Below are 21700 nucleotides of genomic sequence, written 5' to 3'. Positions count from 1 at the left end.
TACAAGCTGCCTGGGGAAGGCTGCTCCAGAACAGCCACCACCACATCCTGTGAGGCGGGGAGGCTGATAGCAGCTACTGCCCTCCTATCCCAGCCAATCAGCTCACAAAGCTCTAGCAGTGTGTGTGGGGGGAGGGAGAAGATAGGTAGTGTGAAACTTCTCCTCCCCCCATTTCTCTACAAACTGATGGTGTTTATGGTAAACCCAGGGACCTGGGAGGTGGCCTACAAGAGGAGCAGGAGCCTGCAAGGTCAGATGCGAGGTGTCCAGCCTGCATAATGGGGGTGTGAGGGTGTCTCAGCAGCTGCCTTGCCATGACCTCCTGGGCCCTCCTGCTCCTCGCCTCGGTGCTCCTGGCCACCCCAGGTAAGGACATTCCCCACGTGATCCTGGCAGCTCCTCCTTAGCTGAGGGTAGGGACAGTTCTGGAGAGTGGGTTGCGTGGGCACCTGACTAGAATTCTTTGGAGAATGTGAGAGACAAAGGAAGACATCCTTTGAAAGTAGATAAAGGGTAATAGCCTTTCAGAGCAGTCTGCAAATCTGTGTGTGTGTGTGTGTGTGTGTGTGTGTGTGTGTGTGTGTGTTTAGAGAGAGAAAGAACAAAGACAAGAAGAAGAGAGAAATCAGAGCAGAAAAGAGGTTCACAGGTGACGGGGGGTTAATCTTTTCCTTTTGTTTCCAGAAAGAACTTGAGAGCGTGCCTTTTGCACAGAGCCTAGATCAGGGCAGCCTCAGGGCAGTGTGAGGACAGGCCTCCTGGATTCCTCACCAAGCCCCATCCCTGTCTGGGGCTCTGGCAACCTCCTGGGCTCCCCAGCAGCCAGGAGTCCTGACTTTCCCTCCTCTTCCACCTGTGGACAGATGCTGATGCTGTTTTTTCCCCAGGTCTGACCTTTTCTGGTCTGACTCCTGAGGACCATGATGACTTATTCACCACTGACATGTGTCAGGAAGAGCACTTCTTTGAGGTCCCGGCTCAGGAGGCATCCAAGGTAGGCAGCTGGCTCCCTGCTCACCTCCCTCGGCAACCCCTTTCACCCTCCCCCCCCGCCCCACCCTGGGGCCAGTGTCTCCTCCCTAGGAGCACTAGGCAGGGCAGCATCCCTGTGCTGGTGGGAGGGGAGGTAGGTGTGTGGGTTCAAGATACTGATTTTGTGGATACTCCTGCCTGAGGCTGAACCTTGGTTTGGCTGACTGCTCCCTCCCACCAGGTGGCTCCTCTGCATCTGACCAGAGACCAGTAGAGGGGCAGGTGCTGGGGTGGGTAAGGTGCTATGGGTATGGGACAGGTTCTGGGGTGTCAGCCCCTCTAAGACTAGCAGGATGGTGGGCTGGTGCCAGCCAGCTGGGTTCAGGCCCTAATGGACCAAAAGATCATAGGTATCTTCCTGGCCTAGAAGGCACTGAGGAGCCCCTTCTTGGGGCCCTGCCATGGGTTATGGGGGGTGTTGAGAGATCACCTCAGGGGGCATCATTTTCTGACAGGATGACCAGATGATCTTCACCTGTATACCTTGTAAGATTATAATCAGGTTGCTGATGAAATACCTGGGAGAGTATATCACAGAGGTGAGGCCTTATGGTTGGGGATCCACCAGAATGTGGTCAAGGGCATGAGTGGGGATTTGGGGGGGCAGCTCTGAGGGAGGGGTTGATCCCTGGTTGGGCCAGAGCTTCTCAGCAGGGGATCTGTGGGCCCCCTCCCCTCTCTGGGGAGGGAATTCAGAGGATCCCATGAAATCTTGAAGCTTTGGGAGCATGGATGATGAAGAAGAGTGTGCATGGTTTCCAGCGCATCGTTAAAGGAAACTTATCCCTTGAGAAGGTAGGACCCTCTCCCCTGTAGCCCCACCGCACGTGTCCACGGGAAAGCTCTGCGAGGCCAGGAGGGACCTGGGTCAGGGCTGACCAACCCCAGATCTGTCACTTCTAGCTGCATGGCTGGGCCAAGTGCTAATGCTTTCAGAGCCTCAGTTTCCTTCTCTGTGCAATGGGATGGATATCAATCCCCCAACCACTTCCTTAATCTTTTTGAAGGAGCTGAGGGGTGGGATGTGCTGAGCTCCCCACCTGGCCCTGAGCAAGTGCTGAACAAGTGGATGTGTTCCTCCCAGGAAGCCTCGTTTCACCTTCCCTCCCTTCCTTCCTCCCTCCCTCTCCTCTGTTCCCTGACCCTGCTCAGCTTCTGGGTGCTATAGGGCCCACCCTCAGCCCTGGGCACTCAGCTGTAGCCTCTCCCCTGTGATGGCAGTAGACGATACTGCAAATGGAACGTGCCAAGGCTCCAAACTCTCTCTCCTAACCTTCCCCACCCCACCTGAGCCTGAGACCTGCCAGGCCTGGGACCCAGGGGGCTCGGTAGGCAGAACTTGACTGTGGGTCTAGCACCAGGGGGCACTGTGCTCCACACACAAGATAGTGGGCCTGGGGTGATGATGCACCAGGGACTGACACAGGACAGAGCCAGCTGTCCTTGTCTCCTGAGCCCCTCCTGGCCAGGCCTGGATCAGGGCCTTGGGACTGGGCATGAGGGCTGATCCCGGTCTCTCCAGCCTCTGCTTCCATGGCCACCTGGCACTAGGGCCTCCTCCCAGCATGCCCACAGTCCAGGGTCTTCTCTCCAGCATGCTCATGGCCAGGAGCTGCTGGGGGGCTTCAGGGGTCTGGGCGGGGCAGAACTTACCGGATTCCTGTTTTTCTGTGGTTCTGCCCCTCCAGGAAGCCTTCAAGCATGCTGCATCTCTCCTGTGCAAGGAGACATTTGTGTTGACCCATTTATGCCACAAAATAATCACTAAATATCTTAGTGACATCACCCTGCGTATCCTGAATGACAAATCCCCTCAGGCAATCTGTGTGAAACTCGGGATGTGCAGACCTGATATAGGTGAGTACACAGGTGACGGCAGAGACTCATTCCTGGAGGGCCCAGGTCATGTCCCCAAGCATGTGCAACATGGTATAACAACTTGGAAATACATCTGTTATAGAGAAAGTCATTAGCAGCTCATACTTATCCCTCCAGGCTCCCTTATCGAGATACATTCCTCCCCGAACTGTGTGGAAATTGAGGAGGAGTTGGGCAGGTGAGCTGTAGCTAGACATGGCTGAGAAATACTCACTAAGAGCCTGAGCTTATGTCCCAGGCAACCCTGGGTGACATCAGGGCTCCATCTCTGGTCAGCATGCACTTGAGCAAGTAGCTTAACACCTGTGAACTTGAGCGTCCCTACCTGTGAAGGGGATAATAATCCTGATTTCTTCTTTGAGTAATGATTGAGTGAGATGATTATGCGTAAGGAGGTTACCACCAAGGAAGTGGCCTCAGACTGGGCTAGGCATAGACGACAGAGGCCTGACTGACACCTGTCCCCAGCCCAGCAGCGGTTCCTGGGGAACAGGAACCAGGCACCATCTCGCCCAGGACACCCGGGGCCAGAGAGCTGGCTCAGGAACCCCGCTGGCAGGGAAGCTCTGCAGCCTCTCCCTCCAGGGCTGCCCAGGCTGCGCCCACAGACAGGCCAGGGTTTGGGACCCGGGGCAGGGAAGGACCCCCGAGTGGCTCTGGCAGCCAGTCTTGCCTTGACTGAGGCTTTGGGACTTGATGCTGGCAGATCTGGGGTCACCTTGTAATGCGAGGTCCCCACCATTTCCTGTCATTGGAGCCTGTGATTTCCATCTCCAGAACCCCAAATCCCCTCAGGCTCCTGACTGGGTTCCAGAATGTAACTCTGGGTGTGATCAGCAGGGGCAGGTGACTCTAGTGCACATTTGCAGGGACCCCACACCTGCCACAGCTGGCTCTTCTCCACTCCAGGTGTCCGAGCCTCTGAGCCCTGTGACCCCTGGGGAGAAGCACAGAGTCTCCAGCAGGCACCGTCAGCTCCTGCCTTCCTAAATCCAGGACGGACCCTCCAGTTTCTCCTAGCTAGCTTCTTGCAGTGCTGTCCCCTGGCAGGAGATAAAATATCATGCAAGCTTTTAGCCAGAGCTTCTGTTCCTTTGTTGGATTTGAGTGGAGGGTGTAAAAAACAGGTTTGGGTGACTTATGCACTCACTCAATGAATGTTTATTGTATGTCCCACACACTTTCTAGAAGCTGGGGATGTAGTGGTGAACAAGACTTTGCTAGCAGCTCCTCCATATATAGTCATGAGATGCTTATGAAGCCCTCACTAGAGATACACACTTCCCTAAGAGCCAGGGACACTGTAAATATACCTCTAGAAGCTCTAAGATCAGTGGGGAAGAACAATAGGGTTGTAGGTAAGAATGCTCTTTGTCCTAAAAAAACAGAAACCCATACTCACTTCTGTCTGCAGGCAACCTTTGCTGTTCTTTGGGGAGTGTATTATTTAGGATTATTTTGCTTGGAAACAACAAGGTCATTCTGGCTTTAGTGAGTAAGACAATTTATTGGCTCAAATAATTAAGGAGTCCATATATACCATTAGGCACACAATGATCCAGAAATTTGGGTGTCACTAGAGCTCCAGTCCTGTTTCTCTGCCATTCTCTCAGGTCCTCCCACAACTGCATACTGAGATTGATTCCTTCTGGGTAGCAACAATAACTATATCAGATCCAAACTTGACTTTTTATACTATGTCTTCTAGAAAGAAAGAGAATTCTTTGGTAGCCTCTCTTCCAGCAGCTCCCTTAGAAAACAATGGAACTTCTTTCCCCGTAGCCCAATCAGATATCTCCAATGTTCTCATTAGTCCAATGGGCCAGTTGCCCTATGGGAATAATCAATAGGTTCCAAGTGCAATGGATATATAGATTAGTGTGAGCCAAGTCAGGCACAACTCTGTTACCTAATCACTTGAGAGGAAATGGACACAAATACCTGGGTGGAGATCATTGCTGGGGCAGGGAAAGGCATCATGGCCAGCATAAAAAGCAATGGTGCATTGGTCTGAACTTAATCATAAGAGCAATTCAAGACTCCCAGTGATGAAATCTGGAACCATTTGAGTATCAAAACAGATAAGGGCAATATCAGATTATAATGCATTGATTAAATTAGAATCCATGAATTCATAGAGATTTAAATAATAAATTAATAATCAAATAAGGGAAAAGGAGAAGTATTACTTTAGTATAGATGCCAACTTATATAAGTAGACATAGCTGCAAAATACGTTCCCACAAAACATGTATTGATTGATATGTGTGATGTTGACAGGCGGGGGTGGCTTTAGGAGGGGGTTCATGTCAAGAACTGGAGCCAGTGGGGCAGAGCTGCATGTGAGATGAGGTCTGTGTGTAAGGTGTGTGTCCGCGTGGATGACAATGGTCCTGGAAAAGGTCCGAGGCCCACAGTGTAGGACAGAGCTGAGGAACAGCCTCAGGGGAGGCCTTGGGGAGGGAGAGGAAGGGTCCAGGGCATGATGGAGGGTGAGCAGGGACTTCTAAAGGTGGGAGCAGAAGGTGGCCTCAGTCTTAGAGGTAACAGCTAGTAAAGGGCAGGGCACAAGCCAGCTCTGGTCACCTGTCAGGACGAGCATGCGTGCACTTGAGTCCTAATACAGACTCCTCTGGGGTACCCTCTCTCCCCCAGGACCTTCTCAATTCTCTAACATTTCCTCTGTGACCCACCTGGGCAACCCAGGCTTCCAGCTGGTGTCATGTGACATCCCTCCCTCCTGGCCACTTCCTAGTTCCCTGACCCCAGCTGGGGTGAATGACCCCCCCCCCCCTTCCTGGCAATGTGGAGTAGCCTGATCCTAGTGCAAAGCAGCTTAGCCCTGGCCAGGCTCTGCAACCATCTCCTTGGGCGTCTTCAGACTTCCTTCTGCCTTTGCTCCTAGGTCCCTCTGTACAGGGCAGCCCGGGCTCTTTCCAACCTACAAACCACATCTCCTCACCTTCCAGTGGCTTCTCACAGACCTCTGGACAGGGTCCCAGCTCTGTGTTACATCCTGGTGTCAGGATAGGGAGCACCTGAAGGAAGACACTTCCCTCAATCAACTGCCAATCTACCAAATGCTAGTAATATCACATGAAGATGTCTAGCGCCCTAAATCCCCTCTGTTTGTACAATAAGCAAAAATTATCAATTTTATTAAATGTTATCGCATGAATGCATGTCTTCATGGTGTTCTGCATGACGAGATAGGAGTATGCAGAGACACTTGTGTTGTGCAGAGAGGTCTGTTGCTTATCTTAAGGAAAAGCGCTTGTGTGATTGAGTTGTGAGACCAACTAACTCCTTTTTCAGGGATCGCTATTCTTTACATTGTAAAAAATACACAACACAAAATTTACAATTTTAGTAATATTTAAATGTCCACTCAGCAGTGTGAGTATATTCTCAGTGTTGTGACACAGACATCTAGGAGTTTTTATCCTACAGTACCGGGACTCCATACTCATTGTTAAGCCATGACTCTCTTTTTCCCTTGACCCAAAGCCTGGAAACCACTGTTCTATTTGATGTTTCCATTAATTTGACACCTCTAGACTACTCATTGAAATGGAATCATACAGTATTTGCCTATTTGTGACTGGCTTATTTCACTCAGTTTAATGTCCTCAAAGTCCATACAAGTTCCGGCATTCAACAGGATTTGATCTTTTTATGATTGAATAGCACACACATAAATATTTATATTGCATTGTATTTATCTATCATCTGTCCATGGACATTCAGGTTGCTTTCACCTCTTGGCTATTGTGAATAGTACTGCTATGAAGATGGGTGTGTGAATACCTCTTTGAGATTCTGCTTTCTTAGTTTGTGAATAAATATCCAGAAGTGGGTTTATTATTTATTTATCATTTATTATTTACTTATTACTTTACATAGTGGTTTTACGATTTTACAACAACAGTGCATACTTTCTGCACATCTTCAGCAACTCTTGTAATTTTCGGTTTTTGGTAAGAGCCAGGTTATCGGGTTTGGGATGCTATCTCATTATGGTTTTGCCTTGCATTTCCCTAATGATTATTGATGATGAGCATCATTTCATATACTTCTTAGCTGTTGCTATATCTTGAGGGGAGACTGCCTATTCAAAGTGTTTTTGCCCTTTACAAAATTGAGTGATTTGAGGGGCACTTGGCTGGCTTAGTGGGTAGAGTATGTGTCTCTTTTCTTGGGGTCATGAGTATGAGCCTCATGTTGGGTAGGAGTCTACTTAAAAAAAAATGAAATGTATAAAATTGAGTGTTTTGATGTTTTTTGTTTTTGTTTTTGTTTTGATGTTTTGTTGTTGTGTTTCAACAGTTCTTTGTATACTCTGGATGTTAGTCCAGTATAAGAAATGTGATTTGCAAATGTTTGCTCTCATTCCATAAATCGCCCTTTTACTTTGTCAATTGTGCCATTTGACACACAAAGTTTTTATGTTTGATAAAATGGTATTTGCCCATTTTGCTGTGCTTTCAGTATCATATCCAAGAAACCATTGCCAAGTTCAATGTCATGTAGCTTTCACCTTGGGTTTTCTTCTAGAAATTTTATAGTCTTGAGTCTTACACTAAGTGTTTAATCCATTCCTTTTTTTAATAAGATTTTTTTTAATTTTTTTTTTAATTTTTTATTTTTTATTTATTTATGATAGTCACACACACAGAGAGAGAGAGAGAGGCAGAGACATAGGCAGAGGGAGAAGCAGGCTCCATGCACTGGGAGCCCGATGTGGGATTCGATCCCGGGTCTCCAGGATCGCGCCCTGGGCCAAAGGCAGGCACCAAACCGCTGCGCCACCCAGGGATCCCTAAGATTTTTTTTTTAAAAAGACTTTATTTATTCATGAGACACAGAGAAAGAGAGAGAGGGAGAGAGAGAGAGATACAGAGAGAGAGAGAGAGAGAGAGGCAGAGGGAGAAGCAGGCTCCATGCAGGGAGCCTGACATGGGACTAGATCCTGGGTCTCCAGGATCACGCCCTGGGATGAAGACAGTGCTAAACCGCTGAGCCACCCAGGCTGCCTTTTAATGCGTTTCTTTTTTTCTTTTCTTTTTTTTAAGATTTATTTATTTATTTATTCATAAGAGAGAGAGAGAGAGGCAGAGACACAGGCAGAGGGAGAAGCAGGCTCTGCGCATGGAGCCCGATGTGGGACTTGATCCCGGGTCTCCAGGATCACACCCTGGGCTGAAGGCAACGCTAAACTGCTGAGCCACCCGAGTTGCCCCCTTTAATACATTTCTAATGACATTTTGTATGTGGTGAAAAGTTCATTCTTTTCCATGGGTTTTCCAGTTTTCTGAGCACCATATATTGAAAATCTTAATTTCCTTTAGTGAGTACCTTCTTACATATAATCTTATAAAAGATGGTTAGCGTGAAGGCAAAGTCTCTAAAAAGTGGCCCACATGTTTGGATGTTCTTTTTTTTTATTAAAGATTTTTATTTATTCATTCATAAGAGACATACAGGGAGAGAGAGAGGCAGAGACACAGGCACAGGGAGAAGCAGGCTCCACGCAGGGAGCCCGACATGGGACTCGATTCCAGGTCCCCAGGATCAGGCCCTGGGTTGAAGGCAGTACTAAACTGCTGAGCCACCTGGGCTGCCCATGTTTGGATGTTCTTATGAGTGGAAAGGGTATGACACTTTTTAAATGCAGCCTGTTAGCATGCTTTTATAGAGATTTTAGAATAATTATACAAGAACAATCTCCAACTCAGATTAATCAATTTACATACAATACACTTAGAGGCCTAACACTACCATGAATTAATTTTAATCTATGAAAGCTGTGTTGGGGGATCCCTGGGTGGTGCAGCGGTTTGGTGCCTGCCTTTGGCCCAGGGCGCGATCCTGGAGACCCGGGATCGAATCCCACATCGGGCTCCCGGTGCATGGAGCCTGCTTCTCCCTCTGCCTGTGTCTCTGCCTCTCTCTCTCTCTCTCTGTGACTATCATAGATAAATAAAAAAAATTAAAAAAAAAAAGAAAGTTGTGTTGGGCAGTCTGAATCACTTGAAAATGCAGGTCTAGACACATCTCAGTGTTGATTCATTTTGTGGAATTTTCAGTATTTCTATGTACAGGAGATGTCATCTGCAACTAGAGATAACCATACATCCTCTTTTCTAACAGATGGATTTTTTCATTTTATTTCTTAATTTTATTTATTTTATTTTTAAAGATTTTATTTATTTATTCATGAGAGACACAGAGAGAAAAAGAGGGAGAGACACAGGCAGAGGGAGAAACAGGCTCCATGCTGGGAGCCTGACATGGGACTTGATCCTGGGTCTCCAGGATCACACCTTAGGTTGATGGTGGCTCTAAACCACTGAGCTACCCGAGCTGCCCATTCTTTCTTAATTTTATAGCTAGTGTCATGAGTGCAACACTAAATAGATGTACCGAGAGCAGACATCCATGTCTTGCTCCTGACCTTTGGGAGAAAGTATTTAGTTTTTCGTCATGAAGTATGATGTCAGCTAGGGGATTATATAGATGCAATTTATTAGGTGCAGGACTTCCTTCCATTTCTAGTTGGTGAGTGTCTTAACGTGGATGGAGGTTGAGTTTTATCAAATGATGTTTCTGTGTTCATGGAGAGGATCATGCACTTTATTTTTTTTTTTTTTATAAATTAATTTTTATTGGTGTTCAATTTACCAACATACAGAATAACACCCAGTGCTCATCCCGTCTAGTGTACCCCTCAGTGCCCGTCACCCATTCACCCCCACCCCCCACCCTCCTCCCCCTCCACCACCCCTAGTTCATTTCCCAGAGTTAGAAGTCTTTATGTTCTGTCTCCCTTTCTGATATTTCTCACACATTTCTTCTCCCTTCCCTTATATTCCCTTTCGCTATTATTCATATTCCCCAAATGAATGAGAACATACACCGTTTGTCCTTCTCCGGTTACTGTGGCCAAGTTCAAAAAGGGTGTTGCCTGAGTTCTTCTCTGGGATTTTGATGGAGTCTTGTCTCACATTTAGATCTTTCATCTATTTTGAGTTTATCTTTGTGTATGGTGCAAGAGAGTGGTCCAGTTTCATTCTTCTGCATGTGGATGTCCAATTTTCCCAGCACCATTTATTGAAGAGACTGTCTTTCTTCTAGTGGATCGTCTTTCCTCCTTTATCGTATATTAGTTGAGCATAAAGTTCAGGGTCCACTTCTGGGTTCTCTGTTCTGTTCCATTGATCTATATGTCTGTTTTTGTGCCAGTACCACACTGTCTTGATGAACACAGCTTTGTAGTACAACCTGAAATCTGGCATTGTGATGCCCCCAGATATGGTTTTCTTTTTTTAAAATTCCCCTGGCTGTTTGGGGTCTTTTCTGATTCCACACAAATCTTAAAATAATTTGTTCTAAGTCTCTGAAGAAAGTCCATGGTATTTTGATAGGGATTGCATTATACGTGTAAATTGCCCTGGGTAACATTGACATTTTCACAATATTAATTCTGCCAATCCATGAGCATGGAATATTTTTCCATCTCTTTGTGTCTTCCTCAATTTCTTTCAGAAGTGTTCTGTAGTTTTTAGGGTATATTTTGAGAACCATTTGAATGGTAAATGGTTCTCCAACCTTTTATTTTCAGGTTGTAGGTGTCCTTCTGTCTAAAATGAGTCTCTTGTAGACAGCAAATAGATGGGTCCTGTTTTTTTATCCAGTCTGAAACTCTGCGCCTTTTGATGGGGTCATTAAGCCCATTCACGTTCAGAGTTACTTGAACTTCTTCTTAAAGGGGAGTTTTAAGAGTCCCCCTTAAAATTTCTTGCAGAGCTGGTTTGGAGGTCACATATTCTTTCAGTTCCTGCCTGTCTTGGAAGCTCTTTATCTCTCCTTCCATTTTGAATGAGAGCCTTGCTGGATAAAGTATTCTTGGTTGCATGTTCTTCTCATTTAGGACCCTGAATATATCCTGCCAGCCCTTTCTGGCCTGCCAGGTCTCTGTGGAGAGGTCTGCTGTTACCCTAATATTCCTCCCCATGAAAGTCAGGGACTTCTTGTCTCTTGCTGCTTTAAGGATCTTCTCTTTATCTTTGGAATTTGCAAGCTTCACTATTAGATGTCGAGGTGTTGAACGGTTTTTATTGATTTTAGGGGGGGATCTCTCTATTTCCTGGATCTGAATGCCTGTTTCCCTTCCCAGATTGGGAAAGTTTTCAGCTAGGATTTGTTCAAATACATATTCTGGCCCTCTGGCCCTTTCGGCGCCCTCGGGAACCCCAATTAAACGTAGGTTTTTCCTCCTTAGAGTGTCATTTATTTGCCTTAATCTGTCTTCATGGTCCCTTAATTGATTGTCTGTTTTTTCCTCAGTTTCCCTCTTTGCCATTAACTTGTCTTCTATGTCACTCACTCGTTCTTCCACCTCGTTAACCCTCGTCGTTAGGACTTCTAGTTTGGATTGCATCTCATTCAATTGATTTTTAATTTCTGCCTGATTGGATCTAAATTCTGCAGTCATGAAGTCTCGTGAGGCCTTAATGCTTTTTTCTAGAGCCACCAGTAGCTGTATAATGGTGCTTCTGAATTGGCTTTCTGACATTGAAGTGTAATCCAGATTTTGTAACTCTGTGGGAAAGAGGGCTGTTTCTGATTCTTTCTTTTGAGTTGAGGTTTTCCTTCTAGTCATTTTGCTCAGTGCAGAGTGGCCAGAAACAAGTTGTATTGGAACACGGGGGAGTATCACTGGTCCCTCTAGCTGGTCTTCTGGGGGAGGGGCCTGTTGCGTTGATTTCAGGTGTTAGCACTTGGGGGAGCTGCTCTGCCCCTGCCTGCTGCAGGGCTCAGCGGGGGTTGTTTACCCCGCCAGGCCCCAGGAGGAACAGTCGCAGTTGCTATGGCAACTCTGGAAGCCTGGATTCAGCCTCCGCAGGAACTACGGGGCTCGGGGCTCTCGGCTCTCCGTCCGCAGGGCCTGGAGGCTCCGGGGCGGGGCCGCTGATCTGCTCAGCTCGGGGCAGGAGCGTCCTCGCTGTCTCGGGCCCTCCCGGCCTCTGCCTGTCCCGGGGGAGGCCGGATCCTGGGCTGTGTCCCGGCGCCCTGTGCTCCGGGGCCTGCGCTGTGGGATTCGCGCTCCCGCCCCGCAGCCCCCTCCGCGGAGCCGCTCCCGAGCCCCTCCGAGCTGCTCCTCGGTCCCGCCGTGCGCGCTGCAGCCCTTAGGGAGCTCGGAGCACTCTCCCGGGGCGCAGGTGTCTGTTAGTGTCCCCGGGAGCCTGAGGGCATCCCCGCTCTCCTGGGTCCTGCTCCAACTCCCTGCGAGCCCCTTTCCGCCCGCCGGGAAGGTTGGTGCAGCTCCTGCTCCTCCGGGACGGGGCTCTCCTGTCCTGGGGACACTCGCCCCGGCCTCAGCCCGGCTCCTCGCGGGGCCCCTCCCCCTCGGAGGCCTTTTGTTCCTTTATTTCTTTTTCCCCGTCTTCCTACCTTGATAGAAGCGCGAACTCTTCTCACTGTAGCATTCCAGCTGGTCTCTCTTTACATCTCAGGCTGAATTCGTAGATTTTCAGGATGGTTTGAAGGTTATCTAGGTAATTTGGTGGGGACAGGTGATTTGGGGACCCTGCTCTTCCGCCATCTTGCCCCTCCCTCCATGCACTTTATATTATTTATTCTATTGCTATAATGAATCACATAAATGAGTTTCAGGTGTTAAATCACTTTGCATTACTGGACAAATTCTAGTTGGTCATGGTATAGAATTCTTTGATATGTTACTGGATCCAGTTTGCTAGGGTTTTGTAGAGGAATATTGCATCCATATTCATAGGAGATACTGGTCTGTACTTTTCCCAGTTGTAATTTTCCTGTTGTATTTTTCTAGTATTGACATCAGGGCAACATCTTCTATATTTTGGAAGAGTTTGAGAAGAATTAGTATTAATTCTTTTTTTAATGTTTGATAGAATTCATCTGTAAAAATATCGGGCCTAGGTTCTTCTTCCTGGGTATACATGGCATTACTAATTCTATTACTTTACTTATTATATATAGGTCTTTTGAATTTTGCACTCTTTTCATTCTGTTTCACCAGTTTGTATCCTTCTAGGGATGTGTCCTTTCAATGTAAGTTGGCATACAATTGTTCGTAATATAAGAGTTATCTTCCCTGTAAGAATGGTCATAATGTTCATTTTTGCGTTTCTGATGCTAATAATAGGGTAAGACATGTTACCATGTTGAGGGTGCTGAGGAGTCCCATGGGAAGGAGGCCTGTGGCACCTTCTGAGCCCGGTATTTCCTCCTGAGCACAGAACCCAAACCTTCTACTCCCTCACATAGTACCAGTTACCCTCCCAAAGGAACAGCACTCACAGAAGCCACCTTGGGGAAGGATGCCCTAACACCAGCCTCCCTCTGCCAGCACAGCACAGGCTGTAAAGCTTCCACATGCACAAAGACGTGTCACATGGGAGCCCTATGAACAGGAGACACTACACCCATTTGAAAGAAAGGGAACTGAGGCTCCAAGAGATAGAGACCCTTGCTCTAGAGCCCCCAGCTTGTCAGAGGCCTGCTTGCCTGGGACCCCACCCTCTTCCCTTCTCAGCAGAGGCTAAGTGGAGAGCAGGGCTCTGAATAGGCTCAGGAAAGTAGAGTGATTTAGAGAACAAGGCTGTAGGCCCACGATGGGGTTCCCGGGCAGGTGGCAGGGGTGCAGTCCTCAGAGACACATTAAAGGGGATGCAGGGCTGGGGGTGTGAGGGGACCCTGTCAGCTGGTCCTGTCTGGGTGGCTGTGCCATCTCAGCAGCTGGCGGGGAAAGACCCAATAGGAGGTGGGAGGCGCGTTCTGGTGCCCGCAGTGTTCCCCACAGGCCTGGTGGCAGAGGTCAGGTCCCCTGCTATCTGCACCCAGTGTCCTGGTCTGAGACATGAAGGAGGTGGGTGAAGGCGCCAGACAAATGAGGGGATGCCCAGTTGAATGTGGGTGTCAGGTAAGGAGGGCACATGCTGTAGCAGGAGGATGTTCTGCGCAATGTCTGGGACCGACTTACCCTAAACGATGGTCTCTTACTTATCTGATACTGGCTGTTAAGTGGGCAGCCGCCACGGTTATTACGGATGAGGGCTGTGACCTTGGTGCACAGATGGGGAGTCAGGGGCCCGGGAGCTGGGCCTAGACCCCTGTCCAGGACTCACCTCCTTCCCACGGGCTGTGTCCCCTTGTGGCCCAAGGCCCTGACAGGCTGGGCCGAAGGTGGCTCTGAGGGAAGAGCCTGCCTCCACGGTGCTGGCCAGCAGGCTGGTGAGGGGCTGGGGACACAGGGAGTCCTTGAGCTCATGCTGGGTGTCCCCCACCCGAGAAGGCAGGGCTGGGAGGAGCTGTCAGCATCTGCCCCAGCACCTGTCTCTAAATCTGGTGGAGTCGGCTAGAGCTACTGGGCTGAAATGGCTGGGGGAGAGCAGGGAAATGGGGATGGCTGGGGGAGGGACACCTGCCCAGACCCCTGGGAGGTTGGGGAAGGGGTGGGGGATGGGATGCTCATGGCCGAGGTGCCTCCGTGAGCTCTCAGGTGCTAGGATGGCTCTTCCATGACCACATCCGGGGCAGGGTGGGGGCATCATGGCAGCTGTGCCCTCCAGCCACCTTGCACTCAGCTAGGAATGCTTTGTGTGGGGGGAGGGAAGAGAGATAGTGTGGAGCCTCTTCTCCCCCCCCCTTCTTCACAAACTGGTGGCATTTGTGGTAAACCCAGGGACCTGGGGAGGTGGCCTACAGGAGGAGCAGGAGCCACAAGGTCAGACTGGAGGTGTCCAGCCTGCATAAAGGGGGTGTGAGGGTGTGTCAGCAGCTGCCTCGCCATGACCTCCTGGGCCCTCCTGCTCCTTGTCTCAGTGCTCCTGGCCACCCCAGGTAAGGACATTCCCCTCGTGATCCTGGCAGCTCCTCTTTAGCTGAAGGTAGGGACAGTTCTGGAGAGTGGGTTGGGCTGGACCCTGTGTTGATTCTCTAGGGGAAAACAAGAGACAGGAAAGACCTAAGAGAGGAGTTGAGAAAAGGTTCCTTTTAGGTCAAATCTGTGCGTGTGTATGCGTTTGTGTGAGAAAGAGACATAGTGGGACAGAGAGAGAGAAGGGGTTGCTTGAATGGTTGTGGTGCTGTATAACCTTTCCACTTGCTTTCCAGAAAGAACTTGAGAGCGTGACTTTTGCACAGAGCCTGGGTGAGGGCAGCCTCAGGGCAGTGTGAGGACAGGCCTCCTGGGCCCCTCTCCAAGCCCCACCCCTGTCCGGGCTCTGGCCTCCTCCTGGGCTCCCCACCAGCCAGGAGTTCTGACTTTCTGTCCTCTTCCATCTGTGGACAGATGCTGATGCTGTTTCTTCCCCAGGTCTGACCTTTTCTGGTCTGACTCCTGAGGACCATGATGACCTATTCACCGCTGACATGTGTCAGGAAGAGTACTTCTTCGAGGTCCTGGCCCAGTTGGCAGCCAAGGTTCACTGTTAGCCCTCTGTTTACTTCCCACAGCCCCTTCCCATTTTCTCTGCCCTGGGAGCTGCACGTCTCCATCAGCTGGAGGGAAGGCAGGGCTGTGGGCTGAAGATGCTTGTGCCTGGCCTGTATCTAGCTGAGGGAGGGGATTACCTTGGTCTGGGTGGCAGCTCCCCTCTCCCACTCTAAGAGGCTCCTCTGGGGTCTGACCAGAGACCAGAAGAGGGGCAGGTGCTGGGGTGGGTAAGGTGCTGTGAGTATGGGGAGATCCTGGGGTGCCCGGACCCCAGCCCGTTGGGACTAGCAGGAGGGTGGGCAGGTGCCAGCCAACCTGCTTCAATCCTAAAGTCCATAGATAATCCTGTTGTCCTAGGAGGCTCCAAGAGTCCCTTCATGAGTCTCTCAGGAGCTCTTGGGGTTTCTGAGCGATCACCCTTGGGGTTCTTCCTTTTCTACAGGGTGACCCTCAGTTCAACCAATGCGATTTATGTAAATTGATGGTTAACTGGCTGAAGAATTGCCTAGGTGGTAACCTAATTCAGGTGAGACTTTATGGTTTGGGGAACAATTTGCTGTTCGGTCAATGGAGTGGGGCACAACCGGGTTGGGGAGCTGGGGGAGGGAATGATCCCTTGTTGGGTCAGAGCTTCTCAGCAGGGAATGTGTGGGGCCCTGGTTTATCTGGAGGTTGACTTCTGAGAATTCCCTGAATTGTGTGCTCTGGGAACACAGATTAGTAAGAAGAGTGTGCATGGTTTCCAATACATTGTTGAAGGAAACTTGTTCCCGGAAAGTGGGAATCTATCGCTCTATCCTCACTGGGTATATCTAGGCAAAGCTTTCCAGGCTGGGTCTAGGCAGACCTGGGTCAGAGCTGACCAACCCCAGATCTGCCAATTCCTAGGTGCATGGCTGGGCCAAGTGCTAATGCTTTCAGAGCCTCAGTTTCCTTCTCTGTGCAATGGGATGGATATCAATCCCCCAACCACTTCCTTAAGCCTTTTGAAGGAGCTGAGGGGTGGGATGAGCTGAGCTCCCCATCTGGCCCTGAGCAAGTGCTGAACAAGTGGATGTGTTCCTCCCAGGAAGCCTCGTTTCACCCTCCCTCCCTCCCCCCCTCCCTCCCTCTCTGTCCTCTGTTCCCTGACCCTGCTCAGCTTCTGGGTGCTGCAGGGCCCACCCTGAGCCCTGGGCACTCAACTGTAGCCTTCTCCCTTCTCCCCTGTGATGGCAGTAGATGATACTGCAAAATGGAACGTGCCAAGGCTCCAAGGTCTGTCTCCTAACCTTCCCCACCCCACCTGAGCCTGAGCCCCGCCAGGCCTGGGACCCAGGGGGCTCGGTAGGCAGAACTTGACTGTGGGTCTAGCACCAGGGGGCACTGTGCTCCACACACAAGACAGTGTGGGCCTGGGGTTATGATGCACCAGGGACTGACACAGGACAGAGCCAACTGTCTTTGTCTCCTGAGCCCCTCCTGGCCAGGCCTGGATCAGGGCCTTGGGACTGGGCATGAGGGCTGATCCCGGTCTCTCCAGCCTCTGCTTCCATGGCCATCTGATGCCAGGTCCTCCTCCCAGTGCCCACAGTCAGAGGGGCTCAGGGCCAGGAGTAGCTGGGGGCTTCAGGGATTTTTGGGGGGCAGAGGTCAGCTAATTCCTGTTCCTGGTTATGGTGGTGTTGCTCTTGCAGAAAGCCTTTGAAAAAGTTGCATCACTGGTGTGCTCAAAGTTTCCGTTCGTGGAAAATCATTGCAAAGAAACCATCCGCAAATTTCTGGGGGAAATCACCTACTGCATCGTGAATGTTGAACCTGCGAAGCGAATCTGTGTGATACTCAGGATATGCTCCCCTTGGCAGGTGAGTACAGAGGTGAAGCAGAGAGTCATTCCTGGAGTGTGCAGGTCATATCCACAAGCAGGTGCAACATCGTTAAAAAAAAATAGAGATATTTGTCTATCATAGAGATGTCAGCAATACCTCATACTTGTCCCTCCAGGTCCCCTTAACAAGACACATTCCTCCCCGAACTGTGTGGAAATTGAGCAGGAGTTGGGCAGGTGAGCTGTAGCTAGACATGGCTGAGAAATACTCACTAAGAGCCTGGGCTTATGTCCCAGGCAACCCTGGGTGACATCAGGGCTCCATCTCTGGTCAGCATGCACTTGAGCAAGTAGCTTAACACCTGTGAACTTGAGCGTCTCTACCTGTGAGGGGGATAATAATCCTGATTTCTTCTTTGAGTAACGCTTGAGTGAGATGATTATGTGTAAGGAGGTTACCACCAAGGAAGTGGCCTCAGACTGGGTTATCATAGATGTCAGAGCCCTGACTGACTCCTGTCCCCAGCCCAGCAGCGGTTCCTGAGAACCAGGCACCATCTAGCCCAGGACACCTGGGGCCAGAGAGCTGGGCTCGGGCAACCCGCTGGCAGGGAGGGTTCTGCAGCCTCTCCCTCCAGGGCTGCCCAGGCTGTGCCCACAGAACAGGCCAGGGCGGCGGGACCCGGGGCAGGGAAGGGCCCCTGAGTGGCTCTGGCAGCCAGTCTTGCCTTGACTGAGGCTTTGGGACTTGATGCTGGCAGATCTAGTGTCACCTCGTAATGCGAGGTCCCCACCATTTCCTGTCATTGGAGCCTGTGGTTTCCATCTCCAAAACCCATACTCCCTCAGGCTCCTGATTGGGTTCCAGGATGTAACTCTGGGTGTGATCAGCAGGGGCAGGTGGCTCTAGTGCACATTTGCAGGGACCCCACCCTTGCCACAGCTGTTTCTTCTCCCCACTCCAGGTGACCAAGAAACTGGGACCTTACTCCATCCCGGGGAGAAGCACAGAGTCTCCAGCAGGCACCGCCAGCTCCTGCCTTCCTAAATCCAGGACGGACCCTCCAGTTTCTCTCAGCTAGCTCCCTGCAGTGTCGTCCCCTGGCAGGAGAATAAAATGTCTTGGAAGCTTTTGGTCACAGCTTCTGTTCCTTTTGGGGGATTTGAGTGGAGGGTGTCAAAAACAGGCTTGGATGACTTATGCACTCACTCAATGAAAGTTTATTGTATGTCCCACACTTTTTTGTAGAACCTGGGGATGTAGTGGACAAGACAACGTTAGCAGCTCTTCCACATAAAGTCATGAAATGCCTATGAAGCCCTCACTAGAGACACACAATCTTCTAAGAGCCGGGAGTACACAGTGAATATATCCCAGGAGCTCTCAGACCAGCGGGGAAGAACAACAGAGTTGTAGATAAGAGGGCTCTTGGTCCTAAGGAGCAGAAACCGATCTTTTGCTTCTGTTGGTATTTTGGGGAGTGTATTATTTAAGATTGTTTTGCTTAGAAGAAGAAATCTTAGGTCATTCTGGCCTAAATGAACAAGGCAATTTTTTGGATGAAATCATTAAACAGTCCATAGATAGCTTTAGGCACAGAATTATCCAGAAATGAGTACTGTCACCAGAGCTCCAGTCCTGTTTCTCTTCCATTCTCTCAGGTCCTCCCACAGCTGTATAGTGAGATTGATCTCCGGCTAGCTTCCTTCTCAGGCATCCATCTGGGCAGCAGCAATGGCCTCATCAGGTCCATTCTTGACATTTTATACTATGTCATCCAGAGGGAAAGAGAGTTCTTTGGTGGCCTCTCTTCCAGCACCTCCCTCCAAGATGAATGGAAACTTCTTTCCTAAGAAACTTCATCAAACATTAATTGTGTTTTTATGGCCTGAATCGGCAGGTGCCCTACTGCAAACAATCTTCTGTTCTATGGGCATGAGATATGCAGATTAGCCTGAGCCATTTAGAGCACATCCCAGGTGCTGAGGCCGAAATTATATCTTACAATCACTTGGGTAAGAGTGGACATGAAAATCTGGGAGGAGATTGTTACTGAAAAGAGGGGAATTCATGCTCACCATCACCAAGAGCACTGGTACATCCACCAGGATTCAACCTAATAAGCAGTTCAAAGAGATGCTCAATGGTGAAATCTGGGGCAAGTGGAGTATTAAAATGGATAAGACAGTAGTAGATTCTCCTCTATTGTGTAAAGTAGAATCTGTGAATCATGTAGAGATAAATAAATCAATAAGGGAAAGGGGGTTGCCTGGGTGGCTCAACGGTTGAGCATCTGCCTTTGGTCCAGGGCAAGATCCTGGAGTCTGGGATCGAGTCCTGCATTGGGCTCCCTGCATGGAGCCTGCTTCTCCCTCTGCCTATGTATCTGCCTTTTTCTCTGTGTGTCTTGTGAATAAATAAATAAAATTTTAAAAAGAAAATAAGGGAAAGGGGAAGGTGTTATATTACTGTACAATGCCAAATATGAATGTAGACACAATTGCAATCTATATTCCCATAAATACCACCCTGGAATTAATTACTAAAATATGTGATTATTTAAGATGACAGTAGAGAGACCTGGCAGATAGGTGGTGAATGTTTTTTACTCCTCCTGACCCAAATACACAAATCCTGAGGAACATAGGAGAAACCCAAATAGACTTTCAGCACAGGAGCTGGTCTGTACTCTTCAAAATGCAAGATTATGAAAGACATGAAGAGATGAAGGATCTGTTCCAGATAGAAGGAAACTAAGCAGATACTGGGTGTGATTTTAACAGATGAGCCTGGTGTGTATCCAGACTGCAGGGGACATGGTTGGTGTAATCTGGGACTCTCTCTTCAGCATGAGATGATAATGTGCCAATCATAGTGTCCTGATGTGAATGGCAGTGCCACCTTAAAAATGACAGCGTCCTTCGGGTAAAGAAACACATGCTTCCTTACTTATGAAAGTATTAGGGGGTCGTGGGGCATCACGTCTGCAATGCACTGCCAGTGAGTTAGGAGAATGGTAACATGTACACTCAGAAACACCAGGACAAGACAGCACAGCACATACATGTAGTAAAATGTTACCAGTGGGGGAATCTGGTTAAGGTGAACGGGAGCTGTTTGTTCTAGTCTTTACAAGCTTTGCCTAAATCTGCCATGATTTAAAAATAAAGAGAAAAGACTTGCAGTAATTTGGCCTTAGCACCTGGATGGGTGGTGTGACATGTACTAAGGGGGGAAAGACACTTAGATGGGTGGACTTGGAGAGAATGAGGAAGGGTTCTTCTTTGACCCTAAGACTGTGTCTATTCCGTATGCAGGTCGGTGGATGGGGAGGGGGTGTCTGGGCCGAGCCCAATTTGAAGTCCTTGAACTGGGTGTGAAGGGCAGGGAGACAGTGCAGAAGGAGAACATTCCTGTCTGAGGACAGGAGGGGCTAGTCAACCTGTGGCGGCTGGTGGTGGTGGAGGAGGAGCAAAGCAGCAAGGAGATTGGGGAGAGGCAGCCAGTGGCACAGGGGAAACCAGACATGGGGCTAAGGAGCCAAGAGAACCAAATGTTTCAGGTTCTAGGGAATGGCTGAGCTTGTCCAGGGTCACTGGGATAGTACAAAAGAAGAAGAAAGAGGAAATTCCGTCCCTGGATTTGGGTGCTTTTGGGCCTTGGGGACCTTAGTCAGATGGTTTCAGTGCACAACTGCCATGTGCACTGGGATTGAAGGGTGTGATGTCAGCAGGCGGGGATGGCCTTAGGAGGGGGTTCCTGTCAAGAGTCGGAGCCAAGTGTGGCAGAGCTGCAGGCCATGTGAGAGTAGAGGTGGGGCCTGTGTGTAAGGTGTGTGTCCAGGTGGATGACAATGGTCCCGGGAGAGGTCCGAGGCCCACAGCGTAGGAGAGACCCGAGGAACAACCACAGGGGAGGCCTTGGGGAGGGAGAGGAAGGGTCCAGGGCATGATGGAGGGTGAGCAGGGACTTCTAAAGGTGGGAGCAGAAGAAGGTGGCCTCAGTCTTAGGGGTAACAGCTAGTAAAGGGCAGGGCGCAAGCCAGCTCTGGTCACCTGTCAGGACGAGCATGCGTGCACTTGAGTCCTAATACAGACTCCTCTGGGGTACCCTCTCCCCCCCAGGACCTTCTCAATTCTCTAACATTTCCTCTGTGACCCACCTGGGCAACCCAGGCCGCCAGCTGGTGTCATGTGACATCCCTCCCTCCTGGCCACTTCCTAGTTCCCTGACCCCAGCTGGGGTGAATGACCCCCCCTCTTCCTGGCAATGTGGAGTAGCCTGATCCTAGTGCAAAGCAGCTTAGCCCTGGCCAGGCTCTGCAACCATCTCCTTGGGCGTCTTCAGACTTCCTTCTGCCTTTGCTCCTAGGTCCCTCTGTACAGGGCAGCCCTGGGCTCTTTCCAAACTACAAACCACATCTCCTCACCTTCCAGTGGCACCTCACAGACCTCTGGACAGAGTCCCAGCTCCGTGTTACATCCTGGTGTCAGGATAGGGAACA

The 21700-nt window shown here is 49.7% G+C and overlaps 1 protein-coding gene across 1 annotated transcript; it reads left to right on the top strand.

The window, feature by feature from the left end:
• The first annotated feature begins 295 nt into the window (after positions 1-295).
• Positions 296-18445, top strand: LOC129510807 (uncharacterized). The gene is made up of 8 exons (XM_055327070.1): positions 296-366; positions 888-994; positions 1488-1571; positions 2721-2889; positions 15269-15375; positions 15831-15914; positions 17065-17232; positions 18161-18445. Exons 1-8 carry the CDS (start codon positions 315-317, stop codon positions 18275-18277), a joined length of 888 nt encoding a protein of 295 aa, XP_055183045.1. The 5' UTR covers positions 296-314; the 3' UTR covers positions 18278-18445.
• Positions 18446-21700: the final 3255 nt, after the last annotated feature.

This window comes from Nyctereutes procyonoides, unplaced genomic scaffold (assembly GCF_905146905.1).
Source record: "Nyctereutes procyonoides isolate TBG_1078 unplaced genomic scaffold, NYPRO_anot_genome, whole genome shotgun sequence".
In the NCBI taxonomy this organism is placed as follows: Eukaryota; Metazoa; Chordata; class Mammalia; order Carnivora; family Canidae; genus Nyctereutes; species Nyctereutes procyonoides.
Note: the sequence above shows the minus strand (reverse complement) of the source record. Positions and strands in the feature narration are given on the sequence as shown.

Bases quoted from the DNA above. Each gene is read 5' to 3' on its own strand.
- LOC129510807 (XM_055327070.1), top strand. From the start codon at position 315: ATGACCTCCTGGGCCCTCCTGCTCCTCGCCTCGGTGCTCCTGGCCACC. The intron at 367-887 runs GTAAGGACATTC...TTTTTTCCCCAG, and splicing joins GGTGCTCCTGGCCACCCCAG to GTCTGACCTTTTCTGGTCTG. The intron at 15,376-15,830 runs GTTCACTGTTAG...CCTTTTCTACAG, and splicing joins TGGCCCAGTTGGCAGCCAAG to GGTGACCCTCAGTTCAACCA.